This window comes from Neophocaena asiaeorientalis, unplaced genomic scaffold, assembly GCF_003031525.2.
Source record: "Neophocaena asiaeorientalis asiaeorientalis breed wild unplaced genomic scaffold, Neophocaena_asiaeorientalis_V1.1 scaffold86, whole genome shotgun sequence".
In the NCBI taxonomy this organism is placed as follows: Eukaryota; Metazoa; Chordata; class Mammalia; order Artiodactyla; family Phocoenidae; genus Neophocaena; species Neophocaena asiaeorientalis.
In genome coordinates, this window is record NW_020175039.1 from 9,341,224 (window position 1) to 9,365,635 (window position 24,412).

The 24,412-nt window shown below is 35.0% G+C and overlaps 1 protein-coding gene across 1 annotated transcript in view; it reads right to left on the minus strand.

The window, feature by feature from the left end:
• The window catches only part of VWC2L (von Willebrand factor C domain containing 2 like), a 149,003-nt gene that overhangs the window by 103,591 nt on the left and 21,000 nt on the right, over nt 1–24,412 (minus strand). The window contains exon 2 of the mRNA XM_024763331.1: nt 21,984–22,113. Coding sequence (XP_024619099.1) covers nt 21,984–22,113 — 130 coding nt within the window. The remainder of the gene's footprint in view (nt 1–21,983; nt 22,114–24,412) is intronic.

Below are 24,412 nucleotides of genomic sequence, written 5' to 3' on the forward strand. Positions count from 1 at the left end.
AAAACATGGGTCCCCTGAGAGTAGCAAAGCTGTGTTGTAGTCCTGGCTCTTTCTGCTTAGTCTTCGAAGATTTCACCTTCACTTGTCATCCTTGGGTTTTTCTTCAAGTACAAAATCAAAGATTTATATCAAATAATTTCCAAGTTCTCTTTCAGTTTTAAAATTCTATTTTTCCTATGATTTGCAATTTTGTCTAGAAGGTAACTGGGGAAAAATTTATTTATAGAGTCTACTGTCCAGCCCTCTTCTTAGAACTATATTTATTCTATAATGGGTCTTTACCTGTATCCACACTGTCACCATATTGTTTTACATATATTAATAGTTTCTCTGAGGACTTAGATGTAACATCACTTTGCCCCTTGCATTTTTTTTTTTAAAGTCAAACCCTGTTTAAAGGTATTAGAGTTTCTTTTCCCTCTAAAGGATTTAGCTCTAAGTTCCTTGGATGCTTGAAGAATGCTGAGACATAGGGAAAATCAGCTCCATTTCTATTCTTTACAACCATGCTACAAAGAAAAGTAATCATATCACGAGTATTCATGTGTACAGCCAAGATTTTTTCTTAGGTCTCTCTTCAACAAGAGTGAAATAGTCAAAGTTTACATTTTACTTCAATGTAGGAAATTTTAAGAAGCTGAAATGAATAAAGAGTAGTTTTAGAAAATTTATTATTTTGTCCTAATACCTTCCAAGGTGATATTTTGCTTTCAGTTTTCCCTGAGGAAACAGAGATCTCAAATTCTATTACATTTTCTTTTCATACTCCCATATACATTGTACCCATGATACTTTAAGAGCTTTTAGTGAGGAAGTATGACTCTGAAGCAGACCCACTTCTCATGTAGGGTTGTAGTTACTGCATTGGTTACATTGGAGCTAACAGGTCATTCTTGACTCTTTGATAGCATCATTAGCACAAAATGTATGGGGTTTTCTTAGCTTTACCGTATTTTGTGTACTTTTCATCATTGGGTAATTCAGTAGTAAAATGCAATCATTTGATGTTTTGTAATAGTTACAGTAACAGGTGTTTTAAAAATGGTTATATTTTGTACTGAAATATTTATTAAAATTTTATTTATTTAAAATATTTAAACCAAGATCTGAGAGTGTCTTTCAAGAAAAAGAACATGCTTCTTTGGTAATACTTTTAAGTAAAGAAAAATTGGATACTTTTAACGAAGTTTAACTTGGTAATATTAAGTTTTAAATAGCTCGTATCTTCAACATCTAAGAAGGGGTTTGTAAGCCACCAAAATAATACAGCTTCTAAAAAGTCCAAAAGTTTTACTGCTAAGTCAGCAACCATGTACTCTGCTTGGTGGTTTGTCAAATGGAGCAGTTTCCTCCTCTGAGGCTTCCTTCAGATTTCTGAATCTCTTGGGCCCCCTTCTCTTCTACTACAGATTCTTGTTCTTAGTGTTTGGCATTAATCTGAGTAATAAAATTACCCACTTTATATTCTTTTCATTTTATCACTTTCATTCTTGCAATATAAATTTTCTTTCCCTGCTGATCTACAGAAAATCTCTTTTAAGATTCTATTAGTCAGCTAAATCTTTTAAGGTGGTAAGTTAGAAATGTTTTAATATTGTCAGCTGGAAAGCACGATTAGATAATCTATTATTAAATGTCCTATTTCTGTTTTATGGTAAATAATAACCACAGCACTACAGAAAGTGAATAGTCCTTGGAATCAGAATCATCTGAACTTGAAAGCTAAATACATCACTTACTGGGTATCTGGAGCATTATTTCACATCCCTAAACCTAATTTCCCTCATTTACATGAGGTAAAATAAAAAAAGAGGTAAAACCTCATAATGTGTTATTAAGAATAGAAATAATTTGCGTAAACTATCTAGCAAAATGGCTAAGACGTAGTAGGTACTCATTATTTATTGAGTGACAACCATTTGTCAGTTATTGAGAGGGCAATGGATATTACTATCTTAATTTGTTTAACTATGAATTGCTCAGCATTGTTGTGACAGGTAGAGATTGTACAAGCGTGGGTCTCTGTTGAAAAATACAAGTTATGAAATTAAACTATGCTTTTCCAGTTATGTACAAGGTAGAGTAATTGAGAAGATTTACACGCCTACTAGAAATCATGAAAAACAAATACAATATGTGAAACAATCATTTTCAAGACACTGGATATTGGGCAAAGAAGGACAGTTACCCCTGAAAAAAGGGAAGCAAATATGGGGAGTTCTGTGATTGCCCTGTGTTTCTGCCTTGGGAATTTCTAGTTCATAGTTCTGGGTAGTGAAACCCTGGTGACTCCCAGTGTTGAGGAAACAGAGCTAAGGTTTTGTGGAGAGCAAGGCACCTTAAGTTTGCAGGACAGAGTACTGGTGAGGGGACAGCTGCCCAGAGACAGAACTCCAGAGACCTGCAGATGGTTTCCCTCAAGCATTCAGCTGAGTACTGATCAGCGTATGCATGTGAGGAAACTACCCAAGGCAGAGAAAGAACTAACAGGGAGTAGGGCTGGGGAAAGTACCATCCCCACCAGCCAGACTGAAAAATCGTATGATTAGCAGGGTATTGAGTCCAGTAGTCAATAATTTTTACCTTAGTACGGACATAATTAGTCCTGGACTAAGCAGTGTTCTAATCCTGTTGAACAATTCTTAAAAGCCAGATATGAAAGGAAGAAAATATTTCCAAGTAACTTAACTTTGTACTGCAGCAAATCTCAAAAATATTTATAGAAATGCAAAATGTCCAGCACTTAACAAAGTAAAATTTACAGTGTCTGACATTTCAATAACAAGAGCAAGAAAAACGAAAAGGATCTCGAGCTAACACCTATTAGAATAAGCAGGAAAAAATAAGTTATAACTTTTTTCCATATATTAAAAAAAAAAAGTTGAAGCCAGGAACGCAAAACCAAAACCAACAACAAAAAAATCTACCCTCTAGAGATGAAAAGTATGAAGTGCGAATTTACTAGATATGGTTATTGTCAGATTAGACAATGCAGAAGAAATGATTAGTAAGTTTTAAGACGTTAACAGTAGAAGCTATACAAAATGAAAATCAAACAGCATGGAGAATCAGAAAAGGTGAATAGAGCATGACGTGTGAAACAATTTTTGGCAGCCTAATAACATGTTTAATTCGGGTTCCCAAAGGTAGGGGACAGAAAAAAAATATTTGAAGAAATAAAGGCTGAAAGTTTTCCAAATTTGGACGAAACTATAAATCCACAGAAGTTATTGAAGCACGAGCATAAGAAACACTAAGAAAACTATGTCGAGATATATAATAATCACATTGCACAAAAGCAGTGGTAAAGAGAAAATCTTAAAAGTGGTGAGGGGGTGGGGTTGGAGGGAAACATGTTCACAGGAATAAAGATAACAGCTGACAGCTTGTCCGAACAAAAAATGCAAGGGAAAATACAGTGGAGCAACATCTTCAAAGTACTGGGAAAAAAAACCCAAAACTCGTCAACCAAGAATTCTATAGACCACTAATGATGATCAGATTGGATTAAAAAACAACACCCAATCTTACTCTGCTTACAAGAAAAGGACTTCAAATATACAAGCAGAAATAGATAAAAGTAGAATGACAGAACAAGATACAGCATCTAACACTAAACAAAAGGAAGCTGGATTAACTATATTAATGTCAGCACAAAGTAGATTACTGAGCGAAGAATATACAGGCATGAAGAATGTCATTTAATAATTAGAAGTCAGTTTATGAAGAGGTCATAATAAATCCTAAATATTGATACACATAATAAAAGAGTTTCAAAGTATATGTTACAAAGCTGATAAAACTGCTAGAAGAAATAGACAAGTCCAAGTATAGTCAAAGGTTTCAATACCCCTCTCTCAATAATTAATAGAACAAACTAGACAGAATAGCAATAAGAATATGAAAGACAACACTGTCAATCAACTTGGCTTAATTAATAGCTATAGAATCCATACTCAAAAACAGCAGAATATATATTCCTTACAGGCACACATGGAATATTTCCAAGATAGAATGTATTCTTGGCCATAAAACAGGTCTCATTAAAAATTTAAAAAATTGAGTAATAAACACATGTTCTTTCATCTTTGTGAAATTAAATCTGAAATCAATAACATAGATACCTGGGAAATATCCAATATTTGGAAACAAATTAACACATTCTTGATAACCTATGATTCAGAGAAAAAATTAAAAAGAACATCAGGAAGTATTCTAAATTTAATAAATGTGTGAACACAACATATGAAAATTGGCAGGTGATGCTAAAGTAGAACTTGGAGTGTTTATAGAAACACCTGTATTAGGAAAGGAGAAAGGTATCAAATTTATTATGTCAGATCCTACCTTAAGACATTAGAAAAAGAAGAGCAAATTAAACCCAAAGTAAGTAGAAGAAAGGAAACAATGAGTAGAACAGATATCAATGAAATATAAGAGAGGAAATATTAGAGAAAATCAATGAACCCCAAAGTTGGTTTTTTGAGAAAATAAAATTGATAAACATTTAAGTAGATTAATCAGAAAAAAAGAAGAAAGGATAAAGTATCAATATCAGAAATAAGAAAGATTAAATACCTATAGAATTTGAAGATATTAAAGAATTCTAAAGGAATATTAACAATTTTATGATTACAAATTCAGAAACTTAGATGAAATGGTATATTCCTTGAAGACACAAATTTCCAATGATAACTCAAGATGAAATAACCCAATCACCCTACATCTATTAAATAAATTTGTGTTAAAAACCTTTGCACAGAGAAACCTGCAGCTCATAAAACTTCGTAAGTCATTGGTGAATTCTGCCAAACATATAAGGGAAAATTAATACTAATTCTACAAACTTTTCCAGAAAATTAGAAAGACAGACTATTTTCCTAACTCATTCTATGTGGTCAGCAATACGTTGATACCCAAACCTAACAATGACATTATAAGAACAGAAATCTACAGATTGATATGCCTCATAAACTTATATAAAAAAAATTTAAACACAAATTTAGCAAATAAAATCCAACAACATTTAAAAAGGATAGTACTTCATGACCAAATGAAGTTTATCTGAGAAATGGAAGGTTGGCTTAATATTTAAAAATAATCAATGTAATTCACTATATTTATAATTATAAAAGAAAATCACATGATCATCTCTATAGATACTGAAAAACTCTTAACAAAACTCAGTCTCCATCCCTGATAAAATCTCTTGGCAAAGTAGGAATAGAAAGGGAGTTCCTCAGCCTGATATAGGCATCTGTGAAATAGCTCCAGGTAAAAGAACATTTAATTGGGAAAGACTGAATGAGTTTTATTCCATATCTGAAAAGCACAAGGATGTATGGTTTTAGCACTTCTATTCAATACCGTTTAAGATATTCTAGCAAGTGTAATAAGATAGAAAAAGAGAACTAAAAGGCATTCAGATTGGTAAGAAAGGAATGGAACTGTCTTTGCTGGTAACGTGCTTGTTTATGTAGAAATTCCAATGGAATCTACAAACAAAAACAAAAACAAAAAAACCCCTAGATTTAATAATTGAGTTTAACAATGTTTCAGGATCCAAAATCCATATCCAACTATCAATTTTATTTCTATAGGTTAGCAAATAATAAGATTTAAAAAAATGTATACTAACTACAGTAGCATTAAAAAAAGAAAATACTTTGGAATAAAACTGATCAAAACACTGCTGAGAGAAATTAAAGAACTAAATGGAGATAATCATGTTCATAAACTGGGAGACTCAATACTGATAAAATGTCGATTCTCCTCCAATTGATGTAAAATATTCAATGTAATGCCAATCAAAACAGACTTTTTCTTTTGTAGAAACTGATAAACTGATACTAAAATTCAGAAAGAAATGCAAAGGAAATAGAATAGCCAAAATAACCTTAGTGGAACGGAATGGAGAGTTCAGAAATAGATGAAAATGTATATAGGCATAAATAGACAACTGATTTTTAGCAAAGGTACAAATACAGTTCGGTGGAGAAAAAATAGTCTTTTTAACAAATGGTATTAAAACAACTGGATATCCATATTAAAAAAAATTCAGTTCCTTGCATCATATTCACAGTATAATGCAAAATGAATCATCATCCTAAATGTCAAATCTAAAATATTTCTAGAAGAAAACAGGAAAAATACTTTTGACTCTGGGTTAGGCCAAGATTTCTTCGTTACAACACTAAAAGCAAAATTTATAAAAGAAAACGCTAATAAATTGGAATTTGTCATAATTAAAAACTTTTGCTCTTCAGATGACACTGTTAAGGGGATGAAAAGACATACCACAGACTGGAAGAAAATATTTGCCAATCATATGTCTAATAAAGAACTTGTCTCTAGAACATATAAAGAACTCTGGAAACTCAGTAATACAGAAACAAAAACCCAACTTTAAAAAATTGGCCAGTGATTTGAACAGACATTTCTCTAAAGCAGATATACAGATGGAAAATTAGCATATGAAAAGACGCTCAACATCACTAGCCATTAGAAAAATGCAATTTAAAACCATAATAGAATAATAATACACTTCTATTAGAGTAGCCAAAATTAAACAGGACTGATGATACCAAGCACTGATGACAGGTACAGGAATTGGCATTCTCACACATTTTTGATGGAAATTTCAAATAATACAGCCACTCTGAAATAGTTTGGCATTAAAGAAAAAATAGTGAAATATACACATACCATATGATCTAGTATTCCACTTCTAGGTATTTTCAGAATAGAAAATAAAGCATATATCCATAAAAAGACTTGTGCGAGAATGTTTGACGGCTTTATTTGTAATAATCAAAAACTGGAAACAGTCCAGTGTCCATCAACAAGTGAATGGATAAATTATATGGTGGTATATCTATATAACTGAGTACCATTCGGAAATAAAGAAGGAATGAACTAGAATACACGCTACATGGATGAATTTCAAAATAATCATGCTGAATGAAAGAATTCAGACAAGAGAGTACATACTGAACAATTACTTGTATACCAAGTTCCAAGAAATGCAAATTTATGTATAATGACAGAAAGCAGAACAGAGGTTGCCTGGGATGGGATGGGGCAGAGAAGAGCTAAAGGGAAGGATTACAAAGGAACATGAGGAAAGTTTTGGGAGTGATAGGTATGGGCACTTTCCCGACTACAATAATAGTTTCACAGGTATACATATGTCAAAACATCAAATTGTACACTTAAAAAATGTAGAGTTCATTTTATGTCAATTAGACCTTGACACAGCTATTTAAAGGGATTAAAATATTCTTAAATATATTTATGACTTATAAAATGTTAATTGTTATCATAACTTAAATTCAGAAAATAATTTACTTGAAACAATCACTTCATAGCAGATCAGTGTCTCGCGTTGCCTTTCCTTTCATTACTGTGCCTTCCTTAGTGACTTTTGCTGCCTTTAAAAATAAGTTGAATTCCGTTCTCAATGATCACGGCTTTGTTATTAAGAAATCTCTTTGGGTGTGACCATTCTTGACAGCTTCCCTTGAATATCATCTTCCTGGTATGTCCCTCCTACATCACTTCTAGGCCCTGGGGGACCTGCATTTGCCCCTATTGGGGTTTACCATTCCTGGATCCTCTCCAACCTAAGTGCCCTTGCTTTGACTCCAGGGCATTTTGTGTCTAACCCTTCTAGCCTTGTCTTACTTCTTGTCCTGGTATAACATTATCTCTGATACCACTGACTAATAGTTATTCACCTTTTACTCCCCTAGCTTCCCCCAACACACACATCCTTTATTTGAAAGAGAACAGACTCCCTAACAGACACCTGTGAAGAAGTCCATGGTTCTCAAACTTTGAGCATCAGAATCACCTAGAAGGCTTGTTAAGGCACAGAATGTTGGGTCCCACTCCCAGGATTTCTGATTCTGTAGATTTGGGATGGGCTCAGAAATGTACATTTCTGACTAGTTTCTAGATAATGGTGATGTTGCTGGCCCAGGGCTACTCTGAGAACAACTGGTTAGACACTATGGCTTTGAAGTTGGATAGAGCATGGTTCAAATCCCAGCTGTATATCGGACGGTAATTTATATACTTTAGTCTCAGTTTCCTCCCCTGCAATAAATGAAAGCTAGTGCTTCTCTTAGTAGTTAGGTTAATTATTATTATTAGATCAGTCATTGAGGAAATATATGAAAAGGCAACTATATCCCTCAACATGCACCACAGCAGACATGTCGGTTCATTTCAACCTCCCAGCGTTCATGGCTCCCTCTCTCATCCTAAAGGCACCTGTGTCAGGCGTTCTCTCTTTCTCTGGTCCAGTACCTTCCTACGGTTTCCCTGTTATCCCGGGTTTACTCTTCCCCACATTTAAACTAACTGGGCCTATGTTTGATGATCTAGTCATCTGATAAACCCAAGAAAAATATATGTAACTTAATTGGTGTCATTCATACCTGAGGTACTAGCTATTTTTCTCAAGTTTTTAGTGACATTAATTATGAAAAATTTTTAAATAAAAGAAATTACGAGCATGAAAGCATGGATGAATGTATATGTGGGCATGTATGTTGGCGGGCTAGAAGGGGCACTATTTTTGATGGGTTGAACAGCTTTCGGTACATCTCAGATGACGTTGCATGGTGGCTGATCACTGAGCTTAGGAATCTGACTGTTGCATTTACTGTGAGTTAAAACAGAATCCAGTTAAGTTTTTGGCCATCCACCTGGCTTGAGAGGCTCGCGCGCCCTCCTCTACACTGCAGTTTTCTTCCTTTGCTGCTGCGTACTGTCATCTATCTCCATTCTTAAATCATCAAATCAAATCAAAGCGGGTAGGATAAAACAGACACGGAGAATCCCACATCTTAAACACAGGCCATCAGCCCCTGGTGCCCTGCATCTTCCCTCTGTTTTAAATCCCAACACAGAAAGTTGGAATGAGCAGGCTTTTAAGATTTGAATACAACACTGCCAACTATTTTGTTGTTTAATGTTGTTGGAAACTGACTGAGCTTTGCCTTCCAGAAGGCAGGTATGTTGCTTTATGGACCTTTCTGCAGAATGCATAAGAGTGATGGGTGAAAGGAGGAGAGGACTCAGGCCTGGCTAGTTACTACCCTGACCAGCAGCAGCATTTATGGCTGCTCATTGCCATCACCTTGTACAAATGAAGCTAGTGCAAGCAAAATAAGTATGCATGCAGGAACTTCCCACTTCCTTTTTCTCAATTGAGGGGCATCCAACCATAAATATGTTTCAAAAGAGGTTTAACATTTCTGATAGTTTGATTTGAAGCAGCTCAGAGCGACATTTAAACATCAGAGGTCTTACTGCAAGGGCTTCCTACCTGAGCCTCAGCCATCCTTAGAGAGTTTCCCAACCACTATAGGCCAGAAAAGGTATTGGTTAGCAAGTTTCCTTTGTCCCTGTTTTATGCCGTATTTCTGATATCTTTTTCGGTTGCACAGTTTGATTTCTAAAATTAAATATTATCCCCTGCAATCAGTTCTCCCTCTGCCCTGATATCAAGTCCCATTTTCCGACTCTGTTTACCAGATACTGACAAATCACATATTCACTCAATGCTCGAGGCTTCCTTAACTCGTAAATAGTCCAATCCCTATTGTTAGATGAAATATATCATTGTAGATAATACTGGCTAAAGCATTACATTAATTTTGCACCGAAGTGACTCATACGTTACATGCAGTCATTTCTTAAGAAACCGAAGCTTTAGGTGTCCCTAGCAAGGTTATAAAGCAGTAAGATATCAAGCTGACTCAGTTTCCCCTGGAAGCCAGTCTGTCTCTACTAGATCACCTTGATATGCCTCCTATCAATATACGTACCACTAATCCTAGTGGTAAATTAAAGCAAACTTAATTAGGAAAAAAATCTGATAAGCACCCTCCTTCCCACCACACAATGCCGCCTAAGCTCTCCATTTGAAAGCTCGTCTCTGTGAAATAGAAGACTGAGACTTCTCAAAAGAGAAGCTAGAAGAACTCAAAGAATCAATTTTCTTATTTAATTTTGGCTCTTCCAAAGGCACAATACAGGTGCGCGTTCATTCATTTATTCACGAGCATATATATGCACCTACAATGTGTTGTAGGTAGTAGGCATACAACAGTGAGCAAAAGAGACAAAAATCTTCGCATGAACTTTGTACTTCTGTGAGCAGGGGAGACAAGCAACTAAATAAGTAAAATATATACGATTCAGGTGGCAGTAGGTGTGACGGAGAACTAAAAATCAGAGGCCAGGACTGGAAAGTGGTGACTTGGGGTGTTACCTCTCAGCTCATAGCACCATATGGAGATCAGAGTCCCGGGGATGAGGGGTGACTTGGTGGTCCTGGGCTCCTGGTGGGGTCTGAGCTAAGCAGGGAGAAATCAGTCCTAAGTGTCTCAAGCCCGTCGATGAGGATGAAGCTGTGACTGCTGGCCAGGGAGGTGTTAGGATCTTTGCAAGAGGACCCAGAATTCTGGATCCCGTCTTTACCAGTGACGTGGGATGTAGAATCCCAAGAAGTTTGGTCTTATCTGTAAGAAAGGGAATCTGTGCCTCAGAGACGAGTCTGTTAGATGCTCTTGCTTCAGACCTCTGAAACTTCTGAGGAAGATAGAGCAATACCTTCCTCGAGGCCCCCCAGGCTCATCTTGCCCAGTGCTTTAGAAGACATTCAAATTCAAAGCAGGTCAAGGGACACAATTTGCATGGCAACCTTGTTTTGTTTTTGTCTGACTGCACAAGGTTTACATTAGTAATTAGTGAAGGGGAAAAGGGGTGCCGGTGGTAGGTGGACATGGCTTTTCCTGCATCTGAAAAGCCTGAGTTTCTACCTGGCAAAGACATGAGGTAAAGGAGGGAATGCAACTTTCTAACACGTCTACCTCAGGAAGGAGTTTTGGATGAAGGGAAACTCTGCCTTACTTTGTGTGTCATCGGTAGTGACGCATTGGTCTCTGGGTGCCTCTGAGAGCTACACCGATGCCTGGACTGTGTGAGCAAGAGCTTGGGGGTCATTATGGAACAGCAGCCCCATATCCCTGACACGAGCAGTTGTGTTGCTCCCTCAGGGAGGCTCTCCCATGGCCAACGACTCAAGCCTCCCTTAGATAAGACTTGGCAAGACCAAATGCCTTGGCTTTCCCGTCAGACCCCACCCCATTCAATTAACTCTTAGAATCAAATCCAACTCTTAAGGATTGTACAAATGAAGCTAGCGTAAGCAAGATAAGTATGCATGCAAGAACTTCCCATTTCCCTTTTCTCATTGGAGGGGCATCCAACTATAAATATGTTAGTGATCCCAGTTGCCCTTTTGCCATCATCCACAATTCAGAGGTGTTTTGTTAGAGATTACTGTATACGATCCTAGAAGTCAGCACTATTCTATAAAAACATAGTTGAAGAGAAGCTCAAGAATAAGAGAGAAGGTGGGGTTAAGAATAGAAATGCATGGGCAGTTTGGGGAGATTTATTCAACCCTCTGCCAACCTACTGTTTTTGAACCAGATTATCTGTGAGGTTATCGGAATGTGTAAGAATGAGACATTCAGTACATGTGTGTGCATTACCCTTCTTCGGGGCCCGTAGGCTGCCTTTGGGGTGGTGAGCTGAACATCAGAGTACTACGTAGCACTCGAAGGAGTGAGGTCTACTTCTTAACATATCTCTTCTCAACTAGGAGTGTGTGCTTTGTGGGAGGACCAGACCCAATATTCTAGATGATTACATAGGGAAAACATAGTCCCTAAGCACTTTCTATATGTTAAGGAGAAAAAAGAGAAAAGTTCTCATTTTTGCAGATGTTGGCCTTCTTCCCTTCATTTTCTGAAGGACTGGGGGGCCCCGATAATTAAGTAGAGGTGCAATTAGCGGGAAATGAATGTGGCATTAATTTTCATTGTGTCAACTTTGTAAAATAATCTTTTTGAAATCTAATTCGCTGATGAATTGAGAGGGAATCCTGTTGGTTTAAGACAACGTAAATAAAAATATTTCCTTTCATACTTTGGAGGAAGCTTTATGGAAGCAATAGGAAATTGTGGCTCATTAAAATAGCTATTTATAAATACTCTGTTTTGACATCTACTTTATACGAATATGATAATTCTGGCTTTCAGTTATGAAGTCAATGAAATGCAGGCTTTGAAACTGCCCTTCATAGGGTATGCTTTCATCACAAACTATTTCAGGGGCTCTGTAGCCAATGGATATGTGCAAGTGCCAGAAAATATTTCATCTTCAGTGTGTTTGTTTAATGTCTGTGTTTCATTTGTTACTAATTGTCTCCCTAAGAGGAAGTGAGAAAATATCAAATTAAGGTGAAAGACTTGCATCTAATTTTCAAACTTAAAAGGCTGAGTTTGCAAAATAGCTTCATGAAAATGTAAATGCATAGACTTAAGTGAATACTTTAACAATTACCCTAATAAGTACATAAAATGGGCAATGATGTTTTCCAAATTCTTTACAAAGAATCTCACAGTTAAAGGATTTGAAAGTCAAGTGGTAGAATTATTAGTTGGTTAATTAACTATGGAGTACAAATTATAACAAGGTATCAGTGCAATTTCTAATAAGTGGCATGTCATTGATTATTAAATCATAAAAATAGAAAAAAATTTACATTATCTTTTTAAAGAATTTTTCTATTTTCTCCTTTAAATAGTAATTTTAAATCACAGGGATGATGCAGACTTGTTGTAGGAAATTTAGAAACTAAGGGCTAGCAAAGGGAAAAAAATGTAAAAATTATTCATTAGCCTACTACTATTCAGAGTTATGTGCCATTAACGTTTTGAAGTGTTTTCTTCCAGTGTTTTTCTATACATACGTTTTCTTTTTAACAAAATTATTTTAAAAATACTGCTTTCTGACCCACTAGTTTAATTTAACAATATACTCTGAACGTGCATTTTTTTGTTTGTTTTTTTGTGGAGATGTCCTTCATTTTTCTTCCGTGACATCATTTGTAACAATTTTTTAGTAGTTAGTCCATGTAGATACACTATGGCTTTTCAAACAACCTCCTTATGGTCAAATATTTAGGTTTCAGGTTTTCCAAGATTTTGCTATTATAAACAACTCTGTAATAAATACCTCTCTATATAACATGTTTATATTCTTATCTGATTATTTATTTTTGATCAATTTCTAGAAGCCACATTGCTGGATCAAAGGTCCACACACTTTTACTGCCCTTCAGAGAAGATATATGGGTTTACACTTTCATCAGTAGTGCTTGAGAGTGCCTGTTGCATCTTACCTTTCCAAAGTTAACTTTTTAAGAAATTTAAGGATAAAATTATATGTTATCTGATTTTAATTTTTCCTTTTATAAATTCTTCATTTGCATTTATGTTTAGGAAGACCATCCTGATCCTAAGAGTAAGCTAATGTTTATGTTAAAAACAAATCCCTTTATGATCTCATTTTTTAGATTTAGACCTTTAATCCAACTGATAGTTACTTTTGTATAAAGGGTAATACAGGAATGTAATTTCACTTTTGTAAAAAATGATTAACCTTTATTTTTAGAATAACACATTCTTTCATCAGATACTTGGATGTCACCTTAATTGTATGCTAAATTGTGATATAAATGTGAATTACTTTCTGATTTTCTGTTCTATTTATCGATTTATTTTTGTTCCACTCTCACACTGTTTAAAACTATTATATCTTTACGTATTATTTTAATATATCTGGTAGATTGAATTCCCCAAACCTACCAAGTACATTCTTTTTTTAAATTTATTTATTTGTTTATTTTTGGCTGTGTTGGGTCTTTGTTGCTGCGCGGGGGCCTTCTCTAGTTCCAGTGAGCAGGGGCTACTCTTTGTTGTGGTACATGTGCTTCTCATTGTGGTGGCTTCTCTTGTTGTGGAGCTCCAGCTCTAGGTGCGCACAGGCTTCAGTAGCTGTGGCACATGGGCTCAGCAGTTAGTTGTGGCGCACGGGCCTAGCTGCCCCGTGACATGTGGGATCTTCCCGGACCAGGGATCGAACCCGCATCCCCTGCACTGGCAGGTGGATTCCCAGCCACTGTGCCACCAGGGAAGCCCACCAAGTACATTCTTTATCGTGTATTTAAATTTTCCAACTTACAAAAGAAAATTACATTACATGGAAAATTTGATAGATTTCCATTTATCATTAGAAAAATAGCATTCTAACAAATTTCATTTTTCACATTTAGAAATCAGTTATGGCTCCTTACTATTTTAAAAAATAGTTCTTAGTAAGGTTTTGTGACTTTTTAATCTCTCTCTCTCTCTCTATATATATATATCCTCCACACATTCATATCTATTTTAATGTTTTTAAGTAGCCTATTATCTGTTGATTCTGAGTAGATTTCTATTAGTTTCACAGTTTTGAGCCATTTGAAATTAGTTTAAAATGTATTATATGAGAGGAAAAACATAAAGGTAAATAGAAGCTAATAAAATTATAAATCAATAAAAATATTTGAGTATTTAAAGAAAGAAATTATCTCTTTTTTGACTATCAACTAATAGCATGTTAAAAGGAAATTTAAATTTATAGTTATTTTTTACAAATTTTCTGATTATTCTTTATTAGTAGTAAATCTGAAGTACAACATAGAAGATGAACGACATTATTTGTCATTTCACACATCTGTAAATAGAAGTGGAATTGCTGAGATAAAAGATATATGTACTTTAATTTTGACATATATTGTCCAATTTCCTTCCATGGGGATTGTACCAATTCATACATTCACCAGTGATGTGAAAGACTGCCTGTTTTACCACAGGTATCAACAACAAAGTAGGTTATTAAATTATAGGATATTTGGCCAATCCATAAGTAAAAAACTGGCATCAAATTTTAATTTGCATTTTCCTTTTAGCAATTTCTTGTATGTTTTAGGAAATTTTGTTTCTTGTGGAATAACTTTTGAAGTTCTTTGCCCATTTTTAAGATTGAGTTGTTGATCTTTTTCCTTATTAGTTTCAAAGAGATCTTTATCTATGAGAGACATTAACCCTTTGTGATATAAGATGATTTTTCCCTTAGTTTTTTATTTGTTTACAGTGGTGTTTTGTTTGCTTTGTGGAGATTTTTTTGTTTGCTTTTAAAATCTAGCCACTTTAGGATTAAAAATAAAATGTCTAGGTTTTCTTTTTGTACTGTTTGGGAAAATAGCTTATATTTAAATCTTTGTTGAATTGAAAGTTTTCTTGAATTATGAAATAATGTAGGACTTTATTATACTAATAATAAATATATACTACTACTAATAATTTTTATACTAAGTATACTTTTATACTAATACTATACTTATACTAAGTATAATAATTTTTATACTTTATTATACTAATAATAAATATATACTAATAATGTAAAATTATTTTTTTCAGACAACTATCCAGTTGTCCCAACACCATTTCTTCTACAAATTAACTTTCCTCCATTGATTTGAAATGCTATTTTATCTATCATGTATCAATTTTCATATGTATGTTAGGTCTGTTTATGAAGTTTCTTATATTCCATTGATATCTCTGCATCATGTACCGATGCCACAATTTTATTTTCATAATATACGTACCTACAGATATATATATATGTGTGTATATATATATATATATGTGTATATATATATATATATATATATATATATATAGAGAGAGAGAGAGAGAGAGAGAGAGAGAGAGCTCTGTATTCTCATTTTGTACCCTGCTATATTTCTAAATTTTCGTTATAGCAGTTTTTAGTCTATAGTCTTGGGTTTTTCAAGTATACTCTCATATAATATGCAAATGGTAGTAGTTTTGGCTCCCAATTTTTGTCCTCTGAATTCTTTCTTTTCTAATTATACTAGCTAGTTCATATCTACAGTCTGACATTTTGAATAATAGTGGACAGCCTTGTCTTGTTCCTGACTTTATCAAGAATGCCTTTAATGTGTACCTATTAAGCATAATTCTGTCTTTTGGGGCTGAGGTCAATATATTTTATATCCACTTAGTCTTATTTTATCAAGAGTTTTAGTCATCTTTATATATGTGTGTGTATATTTATATAGAAATAATATGATTTTCTCTTGAATTTAGTAATAGGATAAATTATATTAATATAGAGTTCCTAATTTTGAACTATCTTTGTAAACTCCACTTTGTCAGAATGCACAATTATTTTAACCTACTGCTAAATTCTGTTTGCTAACACAAATATACAATCCCTTTCCCACAGTCTCTGAAAACCCAATGTCTTTTCACAATTTTGACACCAAAACTCAGCTGAGATTAAAACCTGACCTGAGACGATGGGAGACTCTATATTTATTCCATCTCCTTAGTATAATTATCATATATTTTCTGGCAGAAGGGTTCATGTGATTGATTGAAGAATGCTGCTCTAGACCCATTGGGTGATATAATATATGATTGGGGATTTTGTATTTTAATAGATCCCCATTAATTTTTCTTAGTTTGTAATCTTTGGTTTGTATCAGTATTGTACTTCAGAAAAAAACTCTTCTTGTCTCTCCTCTGGAAGAGTTTAAATGACATTAGAATTATCTTTTCTTTAAAGGTTTGGTAAAACCTTTTACCTTATAAAAAATAGATTTTTGAAAATTCATTCAGTAAAGAGACCCATGAAATAAAAAGTCAAAGTTCTCTGCTTCTACCTTCTCACTTCTACTCTTTAATTACTCTTCTGATCACTGGATAACTGTTAAAAATTTGGCGTGTATTCTTACAGAACTTTCCCTATGCTACATGCAAACATAATAAAGGAGGGTTTAAAAAATAAAAAGCAAATTTGTTAGTGAGGTTGAATAATTTTTATATTTTTTGAACATTTGTATTTTGTTTGCGAACTGCCTGTTTGTACTTTTCTGCTGTTTTTATTATCAATCTGTAAAGATTTAATATTTTAAAGAGATTAACTCTTGTCTCCCCTACTTTTACCTTCACACTTTTATTCCCTAAAAGTAATCATTGAATCATTGTTAATATTCTATTGTGTATCCACACTTGGCTCTTTTCCTATGTACATATAAATGTAATATCTATCTATTTGAAATTATATATCAGTTAAAAATAAAAATGTCTTATATATCACTTAAAATGTACAAATTATATATAGAACACATTACTATATTATGTATAAACTATTTGTAGTCTACTGTACACTCCTTGCTTATTTTACACAGCAGTGAAAAATGTTAGGATCTTTTTAAAGGCTGCAATATATTTTCACTACTCCATTGAAGTACTATTACATTTCTCTGACCTTTATGCTCTTAAAATGCAGTGGAAATTTAGTGCATGAATGTGGGACAAAGTACAAAAGGTAGAACTGCTGACTTCAAATTTCTTAAAAGTTGTTCCAACATTTTCTCAACTCTTAGTATCTTTGCCGATTTGAGGTATCATCAATCTCAAATTATTATCAATGCAATATTAATATCTGATTGTTTTAATTTCTATCACCCTGATCCCTTGTGAGGTTAAGCATATTTTCATATATTTATTAGACATTTGGTTTTCTTCTCTGAATTTTCTTTGTATACCCTTTGCCTATTTTCTTCCCTGTGGAATTATTTTCCTCTCTTATTTATTTCAAGGGGCTCTTTGTATATTATATGTGTCAACACAAAGCAGCGTTTTTACCCAAGCATCTTTAGAAGGCGTTGGATGGCTCTAAAGTCCTCTCTCTTATTTGTGCACTTCCCATCCCTTTGCTGTCTTCTTTCCATTTACCTTTTGGCTAATCTATTTCCTTCTTTATTTGTGTCACTAATAAACTGGAAGAGAGTAAGGGATATGAAATTAAATATTTGAACAGGGGTTATGACAACTTCAGTTTAGTTGAAAAGGATATGAAAACTCCTCACTTAATGTGCATGGACGATTTTGTGGGTGGTTCCTCTCTATTTCAATTTTTCATGAAGTGACTTTTTTTCCAAACCATGAATAATGACTGACTGTATATTCCAACGAAAACAGAGAACTCACTGACATACTGACAGATGAAATGTGAAAAAAAAAAAAATGCAGTTAGTCATTTGGATGATCTAATGATCAAATACTTCACTAGTTAAATGAATGGTCAGTTACCGAATATTTAAAATATTTACATGATACTCCAAAATAGAAATATTTTCTTTAAGTAGGTGCTGTGCTAACCTATTTTTCATATTATAAAAACAAAAAAAACCATAAAGAATATTAATTCCCATGGAAAGGACTGGAGCTGAAAGATAGGCCAAAGTAACACAATCTTAGAGGAAGAAAAACAATCTAGAAATGTTAGATCTTTCAGGAAGGCATTTGGATTGCTAGCTCATGAAGATATATAAAGAAGGGAGAAGATAAAATTGTTTAAAACAATAAGTTCCTATATCAATCACATAATCCTCCCCAAATAAAAAATTACTTTCCTCCTCCTCCTCCTGTTTTGTGTATGCCCAGCCATTCACATCTTTCCTTAACGTTTCTATTGTATTTTATTCAGACTAAATTAATAGACTTTTCTTGGTGCTAAACTAACTTTAATAAGAATGGAGTATTTTTAATGGCTTGGCTATATTTATTGATAACCACTGGAAATTCTTGCTTGAGGTAACCATTGAGACCAAGAAATTAAAACTTTTCTTTCTTTTTTTTTTTACATCATTAGAGAAAAATTTTAGAAGTATGTCTTTATATTTATTCTTACAAATTATATTATGGAGAATAAAGAGGCTATCATTATCTATCTAGGGATCAGATTACCTTGCGCTTTATAATATTAAAAATACTTATTTGTAAGAGCAATTGTTACATTTTTATTGGTAAACTACTGTTTTCTGGGAAAACTTCATATACCTACATATATATCATTGTACTTCCTTTTTTTTTCTTCTTGCTCTAATCTGAGAACAAAGATTTTGATATTAGCTGAATACTGTTTGTGGTAGATTCTGTTGCTTTAAACTTTCATTTTATATCTTTAATGTCTCTTGCTCTTGGCAAGTTATAATTCAGGAAGGTGGAAAAATCAATCTTAGTATGAAGAAAGAGTTTGGCAGCCAAGATAGTCCGCATTTGTGGAAACTAAATTTTTTCAACATTTATGAAGATTTAAGAAAATATAGAAAATATTATAGAACTGTTTACAAATTAGGATCTATTGCCTCTACCTTGAATCCTGAGGGTAGATGTTTATCTTCTTGTTTTGTTTTTCAAAATCTAAGAAAATAGTACAATGCTTTAAAAATAGTTTATACTGGGCAAATGAATCTTGTCATTTAGAATAAGATAGTCTTATCATGTGTTGGAAATTTAAGAAATTGTTCTAGTTATATTCTGTCAGAGTAAACCTCTATTTCCCACCTGGCTCTTCTGCACATGGGTCATCTGTTTCTATTTTCTGAACTAAGAAAGAGTCAGCAAGCATTGGGGCTCAGTCTGCTCACTCAAAAATACTGGTACGTGGTCATAAGGATTCTCCAGCAGTCCTCAATATGCTCTTCTTTGACAATGATTATACTTTACTTTTGGGGCATAAGTGACTAATTAGTGGCATTTAATAATAAAAAAGATAGCATGTCATAATGTTATATTACATTCAGAATTAGTCTTTGGGCTAATTTTAATTCAGGTTAATTTTTTTTTCTTTCTTTTTTTTTTTTTTGCGGTACGCGGGGCCTCTCAGCGTTGTGGCCTCTCCCGTTGCGGAGCACAGGCTCCGGACGCGCAGGCTCAGTGGCTATGGCTCACGAACCCGCGTCCCCTGCATCGGCAGGCGGACTCTCAACCACTGCACCACCAGGGAAACCCTAATTCAGGTTAATTTTCCTTATTTAAAAAAGAAAAAAGTTTGCTTGGAAATGGCAAAAGGGAACAGAAGTGGTTGTTTTGTAGCGCTTCATGAACAAAAAATTGGAAAACCTAACTAATATATTTTGTTCTCTCAACATATGTTTTTCAGGAATACAAATGGGTTACTAATTAATTACCTAATTAATCGAACAATTAAAGTTCATTCATTGTATATTTTTGTACAAAGAGAGTTTCATTCTAGGACAGATTTCTACTCTGGCATGTGACAGAAATAGGATAATCTTGGGTGACATAAAATTCAGTGTAACTAGTTTGTAGTGGCTGATTTAACATTTGACATAGACATCAACTCTGGATATACTATTGGTTTGGGTGGTCAGTACCTAGTATGACGTGGCAGGTGCATGTGTAAAACCTGTATTCTAAATATATGGTCTAGCATGCTTTAATTCTCTGAGTCTTCTGAGCATGTCCAGATGAGAGTTTTTAACTTTCAGTATAGTTTTGTTTACCCTAAATGTGTAACATAGCCAACCAGGGCCTTCCAGGGAAGACAAGATCCTCAAGGACCTGTTTAGACAGTTGTTTCTAGAAAAAAACGGTCTTTAGTCAAAGACTTGTCAATCCTATTTTTAAAGATTGATTAGGTAGCTGATTTTTTCTTCCTTCTGTCCTTGGAGAAAATGAAAAATAACAGGTGGTCTTCTACTTTAGACTAACCATTCATATACTTTATGACAGTTAGGTCTCCCTGGAGCCTTCTCTTTTCCAGGACAAATTATGCAAACTCCTTCAGTCTGTCCTAATAGGTCCTATTTTTCAACCATTAAATCATCTCATTTTTCTTCCCTGTATCTTTTCCAGTTTCTTCAGTACCCTTTTAAGAATATAAAGTCTGAAATTTGATACCTTTGCATATATTAGATCAGCTTGGACTTCAGGAGGATACTTTTCTCCACCTTCTAAGTCAGAGAGATGCTCAATATGACACACGTCAGTTGGATGAGAGGGATAAGAAGAGAAAGAGAAGCCAGGTGTGCAGTTATATTAGACTCAAGAGATTTACACAATCAGAAATAATAGAAACTGTGCCTGAAGAAATGTCACAAGGGTTCCTTATAAGACATTGGAGAAGATACCAAAACACTACAAGTATTATAAAAACAATCAGAGTTGCTTGTGTTGTTTCTTTGGCTAAATAACCTAAATACCTTTTTCACTAAGTATAATTCTGCAAGAGAAAAAGATTAGTAGGTGATCTCACATAATGCCAAATTCTGGACCAAAAAAAATGTGTAATAGAGAAGATGAGAGCTGCTAATTCAAGGAAGGGCATAGGGATTCAGCATTACAGTGACCTCAGCTTAATTAAGAGCTAGAACTACTTTTTCAAGCATATATTAATGCCAAGTGGGGACATTTGTGGAATGTTACACAGTGAAGCTTTATTTTTTGGTTGGTATATGACCAGTAGCAAGAGTGTGATTTTGACTTTGCTGTCCTGGGTTAATGGCATTGCATTGTCTTCTCTGCAGCCTCACCTGGATTTTGGGTGATTGGCATGCCATAGTCATTTCAACCTCTCCATCCTATGAGGGCCAAAAGGGACCCATAAACTTATAAGCCAAGTTCCCCTCTATAGATATTACTCTGAGAGCAGGTTTCCATTGTAATAAAAACCTAGAATAAAAGCCCTAAACTTTCTAGTCTTCCTTACTTCTACTTAAGTGTATGAGTAATTGAATTCTGTAATTCTTTGATAACTTTAAGCCTAAAGTCTTATCTATGCCCAAAGCAAAATAGCTGGCATTTATCCTACTCTCTATCCTGGCTTATGCACTAGGAACAGCTTCATAGCCTCCACAAGAGAGAAATTCAGTCACTATAAAAAGATGGTACTGCGTTCTTTCCAAGATTCTCCGTATAGATCGACAATAAATAATAGGGACCACAACAAAGTCAGCTTATAAGAGCTTTAATTCTCCAGATGGAAAGCTTCACGATTCACCCAGTACTGGCTTATTTTCACTTTAAGATGGGATAGAAATATTAACTGGCCATGCCCACATTGAAAAACCACAGGCAGATCTTAGAGGGCTTTTGCATTGAATGGTGTGCAGTAGTGGAATATCTGTATTTTGCACTAACCCCTCTTTGAAAGCTAATGCAGTACGGTCTTACCATTTTTGCAGACAGGACAACATTGTTCTGGTTCATAGACTGGGTTGACACACTCAGGAACTGCGCAGTCTGCTACAACACAGTGAACTTCATTGCTGGGCTCACAGCGACACCATTCACATGGAGAGGGCTAGGAACAAATCTAAAATTAGCCCCTTTTCTCCTACAACTTAATGCTTGCACATTCATATGCTGTCAGAAGACAAAACATCAGTGTTTATACTGGCTTTACTGCATCAACTCCATTTACCATGTGTATGATCACTCTTCCCCCATGGAAGGCCACCTGGACATCCAAGCAAAGGTGGGTTGCCATGTGAAGCTCAGGTTGCCATGAGCAACCAGAGTACTCATGTATGACTTTTTTTATGTCTTACGTTCCTACTTTTCAAAGGAAGGTTTGGACAACAAATATGTCACCTCCTGGTTTGGTTTCCAGATGCACTTATTGCTCTGCCTTCCTCTGCTAAACAGGAATGACACTGGAGCATGTGAAATAAGTTTTTGCCATTTTTCATTTTATTTCCTAAGAAGGAAAAGGATTACTGAGAAACAAGAAAATAGTAAATGGAGATCCATACCCTTGGTAGAAACTCCTTTTCAAGCTAACCTAGACTCTAAAGGGCGTTTTTTTCCAATGTGAATTTTAGAGGAGATTGCATTTGGGATCCAAACATCCAGGTACTGCCTCTTGAAAGATTTAGTGAATACCTTTCATCTTGCCTCCTTGCTTTTATGAATGGACTAAAATTGATTGACTTAAAAAGTCACTATTGGGCTTCCCTGGTGGCGCAGTGGTTTGAGAGTCCGCCTGCTGATGCAGGGGGCATGGGTTCGTGCACCGGTCCGGGAAGATCTCACATGCCACAGAGCGGCTGGGCCCGTGAGCCATGGCCGCTGAGCCTGCGCGTCCGGAGCCTGTGCTCTGCAACGGGAGAGGCCACAACAGTGAGAGGCCCGCGTACCGCAAAAAAAAAAAAGTCACTATTTAAGAGACAGAGACTCTAAAAATGGAATTGAACAGTGATTAATTTAGAGAAAAAAATTAAAAAGCAGAAAATTTTTGTCTTCACAGTACTTACCAACCAAGAATGAGTTTGGGGTTTTGTGTTTCCTTTCTAGAAACTTTCTATACCACAAATAATCTAAAGCAGTGGCCACTCTGTGACTGTCTCATCCTTTATACTTTCTAGGTTTCCCTTCTCATAAAACAGAAATTGAGAATTCTGGAATGAGAACTTAGAGGTCTCAGAAGTTATACAGGTCTATACTTCTCAAAGCAAGCCATTTGTTCCTGGAAAATTCTGTCTCCAATTCTGTGCCCCAGTGTCTCACTTCAAACTTGTGTTAATTAAAGTCCACAGCCTTTATCTCAGTGACTACTGTCCATAATGCCTGCCAGCCCTTGTTTCTTCATGAACTTGACAGTTTGGGTAATATCAGTGTTTCTTGACTCAGGTGGTCTGTGAGAGTGGAAGCCTTTCAAACTACTTATTTTTAAATTAATTTTCTCTTTGCTTTCTGCTTGAAGGATGATGGTCTAGCTTTCAATGAACTATTTTACTTTCAAATTTAGTAGAAACAAGAGAATTAGCCATAGAATCTGTGGAAGAAATATTGCTATTTCTTAGCATGGTCAGTAAGTTTATTGAAGAGCACAGTTAAACTCTTTACCATGTGGTTGAGTTGTGTTAAGTATTCCAGAAAAATCTACTGGATCATCCCAAGGGCGGTAAGTTTCCTGAAGCTCCCTCCACTGAAAACCTCAGTAAATTAAGGAAAAGGATTTGTTACCACAACGCATTATTTGACGAAGGAAATTTTAAGTGAGGAAACAGCGTGAGAGATGGATATTCTAGCTGCTATACTGCCTCTTATTTTGCAAGTCCCATTGTGATATCTTAAATTCCCAAGCAACATTGTCAGAGATGTCTCCCTGTTCTTGATTAGTCGCAAAGTATTTTTGCACAGCCTTCTGAAGTACAGCAAGGACTTGGCCTGCATTTATTGCTAACATGAGAGAAAAAGGGAGTGGCTAATATTGTTCCTGTACCTTGCTCTTCCACAGCTGTGATTGTTCTTGCTGTTTCCCTTCTAGCTGAAGGAGGGGCTGATCTATGCAACTCTGGTGGACTGATTTTGGCACTAAAAATCCCAAAGAGCCCCTAGATTTTCCAATGCAAAATGTCTACCTCAAAGTAACTGTGGTCCTTGAGAAAGATTTGTTGGAGTATTAGATTCCCATCACAGACTGAGGAAGAACACCATTCTGACTCAAACAATGTTTTTGAACATTATTAACTACTGGGTATCATGCTAGAGCAATTTCCTTGTATCAACTTACTTATTTTTCATAATAACCCTATGAAAGAAGATTTGTTATTATCTCCATCTCACAGATAAGGAAATAGTCTGAGAGAGGTTCAGTA